At 39.2% G+C, this 17,184-nt stretch overlaps 1 protein-coding gene across 5 annotated transcripts in view; it reads right to left on the reverse strand.

The window, feature by feature from the left end:
* Positions 1–4,648: 4,648 nt before the first annotated feature.
* LOC108709431 (H(+)/Cl(-) exchange transporter 4) overlaps positions 4,649–17,184 on the reverse strand; it is a 68,949-nt gene continuing 56,413 nt past the window's right edge. For all 5 annotated transcript variants that reach the window (XM_041583772.1, XM_041583771.1, XM_018249238.2 and 2 more), the window contains 2 exons: positions 5,741–5,957; positions 4,649–4,922 (listed from right to left, as the gene is read on the reverse strand). In XM_041583772.1, the coding sequence (XP_041439706.1) occupies positions 4,832–4,922; positions 5,741–5,957 (308 nt within the window). In that variant the 3' untranslated portion in view covers positions 4,649–4,831. The remainder of the gene's footprint in view (positions 4,923–5,740; positions 5,958–17,184) is intronic.

Here is a 17,184-nt window from a genome sequence, read left to right on the forward strand (position 1 = left end):
GGCAGTTACCCATAACAACCAATCAGTGATTAGCTTTTTAAAGCCACCTTCAAGTAGAACAATGAATGCTGCAATCTGATTGGTTGCCATGGGTTACTGCCCATGGGCAAATTTGCCCAGTGTTGATAAATGACCCCCAGTGTCTCTAGTTAGAGTAGTTGCCCTTAATACTAGAAAAGAGCGTTTTTCTGTTGCACTCCTAGTATTGAATCTGCTTTAGACACCACTATTGTTGGGCTGACGTTAGCAAGTCAGAAGTATTGCCTACTCCCACAACCTCTCATGGGAAAGAGGTTTTGGTTCAAAAGAATCAGACATGGTGTCTTAGGCCCTCCTCTTCCTAGCACGTGTGTATGCTGAGTTGGAAGTTGGCAGGTGGCTTTTTATCCCTTCCAGAAAATCCCTTACATGCAGGAGCATTTGGGATGTGGATGTTGTTCCCACAGATTTAGACTGTATTAAAAAGAGTTATTCTTTGGAGTAGCATTGATCTGTGGTGACAAGATCGGTGCCTTGGATGGAATACTGTCAGAACAATAATTTTGTTCGGATTTTCCCAAGGAGTGTATGCACCTTTTTGCAGTTTAGCTCTTTTTTTTAAATTATTTTTGCCTTTGTGTGGATTTGGCAGTCTGAACATCCACCATAAGTTCCCTTAGGAAATCTGTCTTTCCATAGTGCTGTTGTTACAGAGCTGCTCTGGCACAATGGTAACCCACTTAGCACTGTAGAGCCGTGTTATAAGGCTTCTGAATTCTGAAATAAAAAATAAGGAAGAAATACTCATAGCAAATGCCACCTTCTAGGTTGTAAGTACCTCATGTGGTCCTTAACCCCTACAGTAGATGTGGAACAGGAATTCAGTATAACCTGATTCCCTTGCCAATATGGCAGTCCCTTCACTACAGGCAAGCAGAGTCTATTGGAGAGCTACTCTCTTTTATCCTCAAATAAATAGCAATAACTAAAGCTCACTCAGTCTCTAGAGAGACTGCACACTAGCTAACCTCATTCATGGGGACCCTGCCCCCATCTTCTCTACAGGGCCTAACACTTCTGGACCTTGGTGACTCCAGGCTCAACAGACATCCACTGCTCCAGGCCAGGCCTCACCTGGGTACCCAGGCAGGTCATCTGTAGACTACCCTCACAATAAGGGAATCTGAATGTTCTGGCCAAAGCCCGACCACTTTGTGGGTATTCCCCAGGTACCTGAACTAATGCAGGACCTTACTTGGTCTCATCAGTGCAATGCAGGGTTTTCTAATCAGCATTTGTAGAGCCAGGGAAGTGGATCCAGTAGAAAATTATTTTGGTTGAAGACTGGAAAAGCTAACACTTCTCCTGTATTGGTAATATTTAGGAAATATAAATGACCTTACTAATTAAATTACTAATTGAATTACTTATTAAAGTATTATACATTAGAGTATTAAGTATGTTGTATATCAAATGGTAAACATCCCACTTAAATCCTGACAAAATGTGGACACCCAAGACACCCAAAGCACAGTAAAAGGTGTGCATTCCCCTCCATGCAATTTTGGACAATAAAGAGCAAGTGTTGCATATATTTGCTATGTATGTAAATATTCCCCTCCCCCAAAAAACTGAATTAGAGCAAAAATCTTGAAAAGTTATAAATAAAGAATCAGAGTCTGGAAAAGGCATTTCTGTTGATCTAATATGTTATCTTTATTTAAAAAATATATTTCAAACATCTTCATTTTATATAATGTGTCAGTATTAACATGGCCTTCAACAAATTTCCATTGTCTTTGATTTACTTTTTATGTTTATGTTCATTATTTATAAAAGCAGAACAAAAAAATGCATACAGTATTATGAAATGCTAATGTTCATGCATATCACTCTGTAAAGATGAAGTTGCAACATGAACAATTGATCGGTATCAGAGCACTGTATAATAAAGTCAAGTTATATATTATATAAAAAGAGTTTTATGCAATCATTTAAATTATTGTAATTTATTTAATAACATTATCTGACATGGTGACAAAAATTATATCACATAATATTATTTTCTGAAAAATATATGTACATTGTAAGTTTTCATTGCTGCTTCCAGTGGTTTGGAAACTTGTACCCATACAGACTGTTCCAACCGTTTGATTTGGCCACTCTAAACAATAATAATGTACTTTCTTTCTCAGCTATTTGGAACTGCTGTTGATATAAAACCCTATACTTTAAAATAACCTGTACTGAAACTTTCAGCTGACTACAAATAAATGGCCAGCTATAGAATTAAAAGTTGCCTCCATGCATTTATTCTGCAATCTGTGTTCTGTAACAGGGAGTAAAGCTGAAAAGCAGGGACCAAGCCATTTTCATAAAACTTTAACACAAATAAACACCTTGCAATATCTATTAGTTGGGATAAAAAATATATAATCCACAAAAATTTTGCAATTGTATGGCTTTTGCTATTGTATTCCTATTTTGAATACTGCATTTTCTTCAAAACAAGTATAGGCTGCAAATAGAGGCTATGGAGGACCTAACAAATATGATATCCAGTGACCTGTCTTACATTATTGAGAAGCATTTTATTGTAAAATCATCTTTCTTAAGATGAAAACCAGTTTTAAAAAGTTTTCACTTTTATCTATAGGATTTATGATTGTCCAAAGTTACAACAAAATAATAGGACAGTTACATCTTCCAACAAAGAAAATTAGAATTTACTGTATCCTTAATATGCTCCCATAATAGTCAGTTAATAACTTCTTTGTCCTCAATGTTTTTTTAATACAGTTCTGATACTCTGAAACCTCACCTCCTGCTTCTGTTTTGGAACGTAGAGCTAGACACTTCACACCTACATAAATTTTGACTAATAGTTCTGATATTCTGAAAACTCCTGTTTTGGAACGTAGAGATCTAGACACTTCACACCTACATCAATTTTGGCATATTTAGCTCACCTACCAATGCTTTATGGATCAATGATTGACAATTGATTGTACATTATGGGGCATATCTATTACGCTGTGTAAAACACAATTTGCTAAAAAAACGGGTAAAAAGCGGTGTAAAATGAATGCCAATGTATTAAGGTGTTTTTAATTTTACACCATATGAATAGCAGATTTGATGCCGTTATTCTCTAAGAAAAAACGTAAAAATGTACACAGTTTTTTACACTACAAAGCTTGGCTATTTGTGGTGTAATATTCCGCTGTTTTTTACACAGCATAATAAATATGTTCATTACTTTCAAAGACTTTAAAAGATTCTTTTGTGTTACTGTTCCTTTGAACAGTAGTAATCTATCATCTTTGGCCATTCATACTTGTAAAGCAGAAACATTTTGCAACAGTGTTTCATTTCACAAAACCTTTTTACTCATTAGTCTGACCTCGTATAATAAATAATATACAGAACTGCAGATTGTATTATATTTCCTCCATGACTCATGAATAATAGTATATTGTTTATCTTTCTTCTGTTTTACTTCACACCATATACTTCACTTATACCATTGATTTTCAGTTCTGTCCTACTCTTCTTTTTATTTATTTTTTTTGTATTGTCCCTTGCCCCTCCACTCTTTTATCCCATCACAATATTTCTTCTCCTAACCCTTTGGCATACCTCCCAACTGTCCCGTTTTTTGCGGGACAGTCCCAATTTTAACAGCTCAACCCACATTGTTACTGAAATGTCCCGACTTTCTCTTTGATCTCCTGCACTAAACAGCCAGGAAAAGATACAATGTTTGTAACTTAATTGGCTTTTAGCAGAGAGCCCAGCATAAATACTTAGATGCTTTTGTAACAATGTAAGATAAGCAAAGAACCAATTGTTACAATGAAAGATAAGCAGGTCTCTTGGGGAAACTGACATGCAGCTAAAGGGAAATTCATTTTCATTAGCAAAACTGTAATAACACATAAAAACCACAGAAATGTGTTCAAACTTTCATAACCTGACAAATTTTGTAAAATTAAAATGGTAATTAGGGGAGTGTGGCCACATAAATGGATATGGTCAAAAATTTTGCTGCAATACGCGCACCAAAACTTTTTTCTATTTCCAAAATGTTGGGAGGTATGCTTTGGTCTTTCTCCCCTTTCTTACTTTTCTCACCATCTAGCACATAGATACTGTCCTGATCTTCAAATAGCCCATATTTTTTCTCTTTCTTCCCCTACAGTGAGAGCTGTAAAGATGTGGAATTCTCTCCCTGAATCAGTCGTACAGGCTGATACATTAGATAGCTTTAAGAAGGAATTGGGTGGATTTTTAGCAAGTGAAGGAATACAGAGCTATGGAAGAAACCTCATAGTACAAGTTGATCCAGGGACTACCTGGATCAACCTATTTATATAGGTGTAAATGAAACAGAAATACTGGAGCAAATTGTGTTCCATCTGTAGGTAAAACAAATGCTATCCAGCAGGAGGTGAATTAACAGAATCTTAGTGATTTTTAGTGATCTTAGTGATATTGTTGTAGAGATACTTCATCTCCAGAATGCATAGTTGATTAAAAACATGCTTTGTAATTAAACTATGACATAAATTTCAAGTAAAATAAAATTGCAGAGAACAATTGCATTATCATGTAAGAGTTAATCTTTTGTTTTAGAATGTTTATTTGAATTAATAGTTCTCTTTTCAGATTTTTCCAGTGAATTATGCCTGGATTTCTGTTGGCCTATAAACAAGCCCAGCAGCTTCTTATACATTCACCAATTTATTGCTTGCCTTAGTTAGTCGACAATGATTTCTCCTTAGTGTATGTCATGTGACAGATGCAGGGTGTAATCCTTTGAAGAACTTCGCTTTTCAATATTCTTGCAATCTTAGTTGAACATTATGGATTCAGGGTCTTGATTAGCCATTTGAGCCATGTGCCTTAAAACATCTTTTTTCGTTATAATACCCAAAAGTCTCCTGCGAGAAAAAAAATGTCATGTGACGCCATCCTACAATATTTAATTTTACATAATCAAATTATATTACCCTCCTTTAAGCTCACATATTCTATAAGTAGGGATGTAGCGAACTGCCGATTTGGTGTTCGCGAACGCCGTTCGCGAACACCGGCAAAAAATGCGAACGTTCGCGAACAGTTCGCGAACTTCGAACACCCGCTAAAATCGTTCGATTCGAACGATCGAAGGATTTTAATCATTCGATCGAACGATTTTCGTTCGAATCGAACGATCGAACATTCGATCGAATGCTTACAATCGTTCGAACGAATGGAAATCGTTCGATTTTTAGCGGTCGAAGGAATTCGAATGGTCGAATGGTCGAACGATTTGTATTCGAATCGAACGCGAACTCAAAATGCGAACGTCGCGCGACGTTCGCGAACATTCGGCGGACGCGAACAGTACAAGTTCGCCGGCGAACAGTTCGCTACATCCCTATCTATAAGTGAGAAAGTCAAATATTGCTTCAATTGTATATTTTAACGTTAACAAATAAGATGTGAAGGTGGAATGAGTTGATGAGTTGAAACCAATGTATTAATGTCACTAGTACATTTTTCTTAAGTAACCAAATGGTGTTTTCTTCAGAAAGGAACTCAAAGTACTGGACATAATCAATCAGTAGACTACATTGAAGCCCAGTAAATAAGAATGCTTTTTAAAGATAACTAGTTGAGGTGCTTCTCTGACAAGCCATAACAATAAATTTCATAGAGAACACAAGAAGCCCATTGTTGCTAACCTTAGTGTGGGTGTTCCGATAGTATTACTTACCCACTGCGAGTAACAAGACATTGCCTTAGCCCAAGCTTTCGGAAAATGTCTACTACTGTTTCCATAGGTGTGTGGTCAATGACAGTGAAGGGACTTAGGTTGAGGATTCGACGAAGTTTCAGTGGATGTGGACTGTTAGCAAGAAGCTCTGGAGGATCCTCAGTGAAATATAAAATAGAATTGCTCACCACCCCATCTTGGCGTTGCCTAGCATTCTCTGAAAATCAAACAAGACCATAAGATACATATTATAAATACAGGTATGGGACCTGTTATCCAGAATGCTTGGGATCTGAGGCTTATCCAGATCTTTCTTTAATTTAGATCTTCATACATTATAAAGTCTACTAAAAAAATGAACCCAATAGGCTGATTCTGCTTCCAATAAGTACTAATTATATCTTAGTTTGGAATATGAACAAGGTACAGTTTTATTATTACAGAGAAAAGGAAATCATTTCTTGAAAATTTGGATTATTTGGATAAAATGGAGTCTAAGGGGCTGATTCACTAAGGGTCGAATATCGAGGAATATCGAAGTCGAAGGATTTAGCGCAAATACTGCGATCGTACGATCGAAGGATTATTCGAAGGATTATTCCTTCGATCGAACGATTAAATCCTTGGAATCGAACGATTCGAAGGATTTTAATCCAACGATCGAAGGAATATCCTTCGATCAAAAAAATTTATGAAAGCCTATGGGGACCTTCCCCATAGGCTAACATTGACTTCGGTAGCTTTTAGCTGCCGAAGTAGGGGGTCGAAGTTTTTTTTAAAGAGACAGTACTTCGACTATCGAATGGTCGAATGGTCGAATGATTTTTAGTTTGAATCCTTCGATTCGAAGTTGTAGTCATATTCGAAGGTCGAAGTAGCCCATTCGATGGTCAAAGTAGCCCAAAAAATACTTCGAAATTCAAAGTTTTTTTTACTTCGAATCCTTCACTCGAATTTAGTGAATCGGCCCCTAAGTGTGACAACCTTTCCATAATTTAGAGCTTTCCGGATATGGGATCCCATACCTGTACTAGTCATACTGTTATTTCTTTTTATAAAATTCCATAAAACTAGGAAAATAAAACATTTTTTTAACGAATATCAACAATACAGCAGTATCTGGATTCAACTAATAATTTCAGCATTTAAATAAACGATGAATGTCTACATTTAATATGCGTTTGAGGTTTCTAAAGCTATATGCTGAGAACAATAAAAGCAATTAACTGTATATAATAAAGTATTTTTTAGAGGCAGTCGTAATGGCAAAATGAATGTGGCTTCTTAAAATGACAAGGGCAAGGTGGATCAGCAGCATGTCTGTGTTCATACAAGGGTGGATTAAGGGGCATGGCATGGTGTTGAGGTGTATAAGATAGACTGTAGCATGAGGCATAGAAATAAATATGCTGTGAGCTATTATCCACTCTGGTCACAGACCATAACTGCTTCCCCTGAACCAAAATGTAACACAATCCAGATTAGCAGCCATTATGGTGCTGCTCTCTGCAATTTCATTAAGAACATCCAAGAATACATATAATAGAGAGAAATATTTATGAACTAAAAGCCACATACCCAAATACCTGAGATTTAACCCTGACACTTCCCAGATGCTGTAGGAGACATCAAAAACTGAAAGGAAAAGGTATTGTGTGGCACAGATCACCTACAAGCAAAAAATTACCACTTAAAAATAAATACATTTTGTTTTTTTGGGAGGCAAAAATGTTAAACAGTTTTCTGACTGCAGATGCTTGGAATCTTCTATTACGTATGTATAACATGAATAACGTATGAATATGTTATTATTTAACATAAATATTATTTACAGTGCAATTGATTTTAATTATTCACTCTTTATTGGCTAGGAGATGAAAAATCCCATATTGATCCAGTAGCTTAACTTGGTAGCGTTGCCTCCCCAAAGAAATTGAATGAGATGGGCCCATTGAAAACAGCCCTTCTCACCTGGCCACATTCCTGACCTTCATCACACCTCCTGGGCCCACAACGGGGCACTGTAAGATGCAACGGGAGATTGCCGGCTTCTCTTACCTCCTGGCGCATCTCTCGTGCAGGCGCGCACTTCTGAGTTCCAGTTTACTGTTCCAGCTGAAGCGTTTTTTCTGTGATTTGTATTCCTGGTTTTGACTTTTGTCTTCTGACTCCGATTACTGCTGCCTGCCTTGAACCTTTCATCTGATTCTTGACTATGTCTCCTCTAAATCCCTGCTGGTACCTCGTTTACGGACTTGTTGTTTGTGTTCCACTTTTCCCTTGTGTTTACCACAGCAGAAAACCTGGGGCCCCAAAAGAGCATTGATGAACACCGGAATCCGCTGGGATCCTCTGTGCATTGTCACTAAGCAAGGTTCCCGACAACAAGATCGTTACAGTTAACTTGGGCCAAAGATGGAACCTTCCCAGACTTCTGCTTCCTCGACCATGGAGGGATATTTTGATGTTGAAACGTCTGGACGGCCAAGAGGCTCGACAGGCTCATCTGGCTCAAGCCTTGCAGCACATCACCTCTAGTTTAGAGGCCCTCCAGATTTCTGTGTCTGCAGATATTCCTTCCGTTTCGGCTCATGTTTTACAGCCTGTGTCTTCAATGATTCCCAAGATTCCTACTCCTGTTAGTTTTGGAGGTGACCCAGATGCTTGCCGTGGATTCCTGATACAGTGTAAGATCCAGTTTGAAGAGCCTCCTGATCAGTTCGTGACTGAAAAATCAAAGGTTGCTTTTATTATTGCCCTTTTACAGGGGAAGGCTCTTGCTTGAGCTTCTCCATTGCTGGATAGAGACGATCTTCTGGTACACAATTCAATTGCCTTTCTTTCTACATTTCGTCAAGTTTTTGATGTTCCGGGTCGGAAATTAAATGCTTATGATCGGCTCATGAAAATCTATCAAGGATCCAATACAGCCTCTGAATACGCCATAAACTTCCGGACTCTGGCTGTGGAAGTGTCTTGGAATAACGAGGCATTTATTGCAGCTTTCTGGAGGGGCTTCATGAGGATCTTAAAGATGAGCTGGTTACTCGGGATTTGCCTTCTTCTTTTGATGAATTTGTTGTCTTTATTGTCAAGATAGACTCCTGAATGTGAGAGAAGTCGTCACTCAAGTCCCGTACCTGCAAACCCTCTGTATCTACACTTGTCCGATCTGATTTTCCTCCTCCTGTGGTTACAACACCACAGGTTCATGACAAACCTATGCAGATTGGAGCAACACACTTAACTCCCAAGGAGAGAACCTGTAGGAGAACTGTATGTATTGTGGCCTCGCTGGACAACTTCTCAGATCCTGTCCTACAAGACCCCAGCGTCCGGGAAACGCTCCAGCCTAGGTGTGAGGCAAGATTTCTGCAATCCCGTCTTCCTACAGTTCTCATATGTTTCTCCCTGTTTCCCTTTTTACTCTGTCTGGTACGTTTGCTTGCCAAGCTTTTGTGGATTCTGGGGAATTTCATTGACAACTCCTTTGCTGAATCCTGTGGCCTAAGTCCAGTGCCTCTCAAGATTCCTCTGTCTGCATGGGCTGTGGATGGTAGACCGTTTTCAACTTTGGCTCCCGCACACCTTTAGCTAATTAGTGGACCGATACCTGGTGCACAAAGGTAGAGGATCGGCCGCCTCACAAACAAGCATGCTTGAGAAAGGGGCGTGACCCCAAAACGTTGCACTTCGCAATAAACACGCAAGGCAGCTTGCTTGCATTTTTCTGTGTGCCTTGGGATTCTTTCTGGTAGACCGTTTTCACCAGGTGTCCTCACGTCTATTACCTCCCCAGTCCTCAATCGTGTTGGCAGTCTTCATGAAGAGGAGATCTCATGATTCTTATGATTCAGTGTCCCAAGACTTCCATCATTTTGGGGTTTCCATGGCTCCAGCTCCACAACCTGTCCATTGACTGGTCCACACGGCTTGGAGTTCGTTTTGTCGCTGTAATTGCATGGCCTCTTCAGTCATTCTTGTGGCCACAGCTTCTTTGCTTCCAGAGTTCAGTCCTCTTCTTCCACTTGTCTACAAGGACTTTGCAGAAGTTTTTGAAAATAAAAATTCTGAGATTCTTTCACCACACCATCCATACGACTGTCAGATTGATCTGGTTCCTGGTTCCATTCTGCCTAGGGGAAGAACATATCTGTTCCAGAGACCCAAGCCATGAAGGAATACATTTTGGAGAACTTAAAAATTAAAAAATTGTAAGAAAACAAAGTTAGTCCTTAGTCCAGTTCACTCCTGCCAATCCTGCTTCAGTCTCTCAACTGTGGTTTGTTATATATGTGTAAGAAATGGATCAGCTCCTCTGGCAACAGAGAAAACAAACAACAGAGAAATACAAAGTATATAGTGTAGTATTTCCAAATTTCAAATTGTACACCAAGTGCTGATATGGGGAAATAGTGCTATAACTGATTACTTCTCCTTTAAATTCAGATTGAACCATCCAAAAAGATATCAAGTGTGCTTCCCCTGTAAACAGCCTTTAAATCCTCTTTATCATGCACATGTGATTTTTACAGGTACTTCCACCAAGACCGAGTGAAATGCCTACTTACAAGAAAGTAGTATTAAACTTGCATATAACGTTATCTGTGCTGCATTGTTCTCCTTTAGGGATGTAGCGAACTGCCGATTTGGTGTTCGCGAACGCCGTTCGCGAACACCGGCAAAAAATGCGAACGTTCGCGAACAGTTCGCGAACAGTTCGCGAACTTCGAACACCCGCTAAAATCGTTTGATTCGAACGATCGAAGGATTTTAATCGTTCGATCGAAGGATTTTCATTCGAATCGAACGATCGAAGCCATTCGATCGAATGATTTTCATTTGATCGAATGCTTACAATCGTTCGAACTAATGGAAATCGTTAGATTTTTAGCGGTCGAAGGAATTCGAATGGTCGAATGGTCGAACGATCGAACGCGAACTCAAAATGCGAACGTTCCCAAACATTCGCGAACATTCGGCGGACGCGAACGGTCGAAGTTCGCGCGAACTAGTTCGCGGGCGAACAGTTCGCTACATCCCTATTCTCCTTCTCTGACACCCCGTGGGTATCCCCATATAAAACAGAAAATATATAGTGTAATCCATCTTATTAAAACTTAAAAAATATAAAAAAATTAGCATTCACAATTTTTTCATTAAAAAAAGCGTTCATAAGCAGACTTTTACTAAGCAAGGTTCCCGACAACGAGATAGTTACAGGCACTATATTACAGTTAAACAATGAGTTGGGGAGGGGGGCTATGATACAGTGGGCCCCATGGTCAGGAGCCCTCAGCAATAGCAGGGTCTGCTGTATAGGTAGTTAAACCACTGTACTGATCCTTTCAGTATTGGAATATACTCTATGAAGAATAACTTTTTAAGAATAATAATTGCTTAAATGTATATTATACTTAAAATATACCTGCTTTAATTTAACATTATAGTTTTTAATTATTTGCTGCCTTCTTCTGACTTTTTCCAGCTTTAAAATGTAGGTCATTGACCGCATCTAAAAAACAAATGCTACAAAGGCTACAAATGTATTTGCTACTTTTTATCACTTATCTTTCTATTCAGGCCTTCAACTATTTATATTTGAGTCTTGTTCAAATCAATGCATGGTTGCTGGAGTAATTGGAACCCTAGCAACCAGATTGCTGAAATTGCAAACTGCTGAAAAAAATACGGTTTTAGGTTGCAAGACTGGCATCATTCACTCATACTTCTAGAAAAAGCAAGTACATTGGTAATAGAATGTGCACACACTACTCATCTAACAAGCACCACCACATTGTAGCCCATCTAAATATAAAATTAGAAACAGTAATGGTTGATTTCCACTAAGAAGCAGGTAACAATTAGCCATGTATTAGCCATATTTTTTATTATATTATGGAACTTTAAATCCTGATGCATTATGAGAGTAAATCAGAATCTCTTGAGAAAGGCCCTAATGTGGGCCAAAACATTAGATACACCAGTATCATATAATAAAATATGATTCAGGAAGGATGGGGTTCTGGTCCTTATCAATCACTCAAAGTTTACAATTTAGCAAACTATAGGATTGACCAAGACGTCAGAATTGATTCTGTTTCACTGGATGTTTCATCCATGAGTAATAAAAGTAATTGCCTATTTTATAAGCCAACCCTAACTAGCAGCTGATTCATATAGAGTGGTATTTTTTAATATACAGCAGGGTGACTTCATGATAAACAATGCATATTTTCTATGTACAAAACTTAAAGGGATTGTTCACCTTTGAGTTAACTTTTAGTATGATGTAGAGAGGGGTATTCTAAGACATTTTGCAAATGGTTTTCATTTTTATTATTTGTGTTTTTTGAGTTATTTAGTTTTTTTATTCAGCAGCTCTCCACTTTTCAATTTCAGCAATCTGGTTGATAGGGTGCAAATGACCCTAGCAACCATGCATTGATTTGAATTGGAGGCTGGAATACGAATAGAAGAGGGTCTAAATAGAAAGACAAGCAATAAAAAGTAGCAACAACAATACATTTGTAGCCTTACAAAGCATTTGTTTTTTTAGATAGGGTCAGTGACCCCTACAAATAATTAAAAAGCTATTAAAAAATAAAAATAATGTATACCAATTGAAAAGTCACTTAGAATTCTATAAGACCCCTTTAAGTCAAGTTTACCTTAATAAGTACAACATTATAAAGTAGACCTGCGCAGAAGGGTAAGTAACAAGTTAGGGGCATTTGCCCAGCGGGACGGGTAGGTCAGGGGGGAGGAGGGAGGGTGGGCAACACATGGGAGGGGGGGAGGGTTTTTGCGCCGACTAGGTTTCCTGCCCCTTTAACGTTTCAACTGAAGGGAAAGCTGTCCTATCTTATCTAACCCACGGGTAACACATCCTGACTCACCCCCCCCCAACCTCTCTATTAATTGTGGGTGCCAATGAGCACATATACTGTAGCAACAGGGCTCCCCATGCACCTTCAGCATAAGCACTAATTCTAGTGTGTGATTTTCAGTGATTATTTTTCAGCTTGTCATGCTAGGTCAACGAAAGAGAGAGAGACCTTTGTAATTTGCCTAATCTGGGGCTTCAAATATTTCACAACACCTCTGCATAAATACATTTTTGGTATCCTATAACAAATGCATACTTAAATGTATCCTGATCATCCCTTGAAAGGAGAACTAAAGCTTAAAGGAATTGTTCAGTGTAAAAATAAAAATTAGGCAAATAAATGTAATGTATAAAGGCTGGAGTGACTGGATGTCTAACAAAATAGCCAGAACACTTCATTCTGCTTTTTAGCTCTCTTGGTTTCCTCTGATTGGTTACCAGGCTGCTGATTCACTGCACATGCTCTGTGCTGCTGTCACTTACTGAGCTTAGGGACCCGCTCACAATATACAGTACACATAGAATAGAAATGTCACAATATAAGGCTGATTAGTAATTAATACAGATAATTACTACATGGCAGCATAGAAACCAGTACAACTAGCATCAGAATTTAATAATCAGCCTTGTAGCATCAGCTTATATTACAGGCCAACCTCATTTTCTGCTGGATAATTTGTGCCAACCCCTAAAATTATCTTCTCAACAGACACTTTCCAAGATGGTGACAAGTTTGAAGTCCTGGATCATTGCTGTTATTGAGAATCTGAAACTTCATGTTGGTGCAATAATTTCAGTGTATAAAATATTACATTTTTAGCCACTTCTGTGAAGAGGGTTTAGTTTCCCTTTAAAACTCAGTTAATTAAGGTTCATTTTAAGGAAATTCATACGCTGCTTGGCTAATTACCAGTAATTTGAAAACACATTTTCAAAACAAATACATTCTACAGAGCTATGGTGAAGTGTCATAAGCCCAACGTCTGTGAAGGTTCTCATTCATCCAGGTCATGGTATATCTATATTAAAAGTCAAATCAACTGGACTTGCTGTATTTTCTTATTCCTTGAAGACATTTTGCGAGTCATCCAACTGGCTTTCTTAATTCAAGAATTATTATTCTAGATATTGTAAGCCTTTTATTATATATGCAGAATAGCAGTCCCCATATGACAAATGCATTATAATAATATATAATATAATACAGTATGTTGAATAACATGATGAGAGAGACGTCAACTTTCCCCTGTATGGGTATAAAAACTGGTGATTCCCAAATCAAAAATAAGAAAGAGATGGCAGGTTTGTATTGCACTATGTCTACCTAATTCCTTGGTCTGGTATAACCTAACTGATACAAACAGTGCACTTTTCAATGCAATTCATTTTCACTAATCAGCAAGGAGCTGTTGAGGGAAGGTCAGCAATGTTACAATAAATTCACAGTTATTATATATTACTATTATTACATATTTCCCTGCGTTTTACATAGACTGTTCGTCATTGGTGTCAGTCTGTAAACAGTGGAACAGCATCTTTCGTCTGTATCACACTCACTCAACTCACTAAGGACAGTTTCCTCAAACTCCTATTAATCTGTCTGAACGTGTAGGGAAGAAATCCATGCGAACACAAGGAGAACTTCTTGCAGATAGTGTCCTGGTTAGAACTGATACAAGGAGCCCAGAGCTACAAAACAGCAGTGCTAATTAGGTATGTTACTTTATTACTGTGAGGAGCGCTTGATGATGCTCCTCTCCTCTTCAGTGCCACTTCCAAATTGGTGTTGTGTTGTAGTGCTGTCCGCGCACTCTGGTTTGGTAACAAAACAAACACCAGAGACCAGGGTTCAATGCCGAATGTAGGTTGTATTCCTGGATGCGTTATAATTCTTTATTTACTGATTCCTGGCATTCTTGCTTTGAATTCTGACTTCAATATTTGCTTCCTGCCCTGATCTATTGCCAGGATATGACTACAAACTTCCTTTAACCCTTCGAATACTGCAAATTGGACTGTATACAGCTTTCTCCTTGGTCCCAACTCCAACCTTACAAGAGCCACTAGGCCCTAACAAGTACTAACCACTACTACATTATTACTCTTGATTCTTGCCTCATACCACTGCAGACTGACTCAGGTTTGCCCTGTATCAAAAAGGGGGAACCATCTCATACTGCCTCAGTTGAGAGGGGTCTTAAATATGTATTCCATTTTTTAACAATTTTGTAACAATTATATTATCAAATAATATTCATGTAATTTAGTACTTGCAAGACACACTACCTACACTGCCTTGCAAAAGTATTCACCCCCTTGTCTTTTTACCTATTTTGTTACATTCCAACCTGTAATTTAAATGTTTCTTAATCTTATTTTATGTGATGGACCTGCACAAAATAGTCTAAGTTGGTGAAGTGAAATGAGAAAAATATATAAAAAAAGAATTAAAAGCAGAATAAAAAACTGAAAATTGGCATGTGCATATGTATTCACCCCCTTTGCCATGAAGCCCCTAAAAAATCCTGGTGCAACCAATTACCTTCAAAAGTCAAATAATTAGTGAAATGAAGTCCACCTGTGTGCACATGATCTGTCAGTATAAACACACCTTTTCTGACATGGTACCACAACAAACCTGCCAAGAGAGGGCCGCCCACCAAAACTCACAGACCGGGCAAGAAGGGCATTAATCAGAGAGGCAGTACAGAGACCAAAGGTAACCCTGAAGGAGTTGCAGAGTTCCACAGCAGAGACTGGAGTATCTGCCCATACAGTAGGAGCCATACACTCCATATGGCTGGGCTTTATCGAAGAGTGGCCAAAAAAAGCCATTACTTAAAGTTAGAAATAATAAGGCACGTTTTTTTTTTTGTAACTTATATTTTATTGAAAGGTTTAAAAGTTTAACAAAGCTCAAAACATCACAATAGATATCGATTGCAGATTAATGTATCAAAAAGGGAATAACCACGAGCTAGGGCCGTTATGGCCAGCTACCAAAGCCATGTCAATAAGCAACAAGTGCTCGCATGTCCAGAAGGGCAGGCGAGGCAGAAATTATACAAACAGGAAGAACAGTAATACGAAAAAGAAACATCAAATAGAAAGTAAAACAGTGATAAGTCAAATTGTAGCACTGCGGGATCAGGTTCAAGCTATAGTAGTGGAGAGGGTATAGGGAGAAGCTGAGGGAAAATGTAAGAGAGGACGGAAATGGTCTCAGAAAAACTTAGTGGGACAGGGCGGGCACCATCCCCCGAAGGTCCCAAACGGACCAAATTTTGAGAAATTGTTCCATTTTATGCTGGAGATGGGCTATGTTAGCCTCAAAAGACCGGTTGCTGTTCACCCTGTTGATAATCTCAGTCAGTGTGGGAATCGTCCGGCTTTTCCATTTAGCCGCAATGGCCAACCGAGTGGCAGTCAATATCTGGTTAACAAGGGCCTGCCCACTCTTCTGAATCCCTGGCAAGGGTTTGCCCAGCAGAAATGTTATCGGGTCTAATGGCACTGGTCGGGAGAGCAACGAGCAGAGAAGGTCTTGGACATCTTTCCAGATGTATGAATGGACAATCCCAAAAAATATGTAACTGGGAACCTTGGACACCACAATTTCTCCAGCAGAGAGGAGAGTGATCAGGGAAAAGCTTGTGAAGTCTTTCTGGGGTATAGTACCAGAACGTTAAGATCTTGTAAATATGCTCCTTCTGCCGTATACATGATACCATGTGCGCCGCATTGTCCCAGATTCTGGACCAGTCGGAATCAGTGAGCGGTCGTGGAAGAACTAGGTCCCATCTATCCATATATTTATGACGATGCTGCGATGGAGTTTGGGGGGCAGTGAGCAACAAGTAGATTCTAGAGATGAGACCTCTTTGTGGTAGACCAGTGGCTGCCAGAACCTCAAATGCTGTGGGCCGAGTCCTAACAGCCGATTGTGCAAGGGAATCCACGAAGTGGCGGAGTTGAAAGTATTCAAAGAATCTGATTCTCACAGACGAATCTTTGTCTTGAATAGTTGGTAAGGGAAGCATCTTGTGAGTAAGTGGGTGGAGAATGTCCCGTACAGTGAAATAGGAAAATTTCGACCACCGTAAACAGAACGCTGGGTCCATGCCTGGCTGGAAAACAGGGTTCCTCAGGAACGTGGTCAGTAATGGCTTGGGAGAAATCAGATTATGTTTATGCCTGGTGGCGAGCCAGATCGAATGTAGGTGCCTAGTCGCCGAAAGCACCGTGGGAGGGCATCTGATAACGGTGGTGGGGCACCAAAAAAGTGCATTTAAATGAAAATCTCATGCCATCACATTCTCAATGTGGCCCCATGTCGTAGGAGAATCCCAAAGTGACCAGGCCAAAAGTTGCCTGAGGTGGGTGGCCTCGTAGTATTTCCGTATGTTAGGGGCCCCTAAACCCCCTCGACAACGCGTCGACATCAGGACCGAGGAGGCCACTCTATGGCTCCGATTCGCCCAGACAAAGTCATGAAACAGGGATTGTATTTCCTTAAGCGTGGAGGGTGGAACAGCAACCGGGAGAGTCTCAAACA

Source organism: Xenopus laevis, chromosome 2S, assembly GCF_017654675.1.
Source record: "Xenopus laevis strain J_2021 chromosome 2S, Xenopus_laevis_v10.1, whole genome shotgun sequence".
NCBI classification, from domain to species: domain Eukaryota; kingdom Metazoa; phylum Chordata; class Amphibia; order Anura; family Pipidae; genus Xenopus; species Xenopus laevis.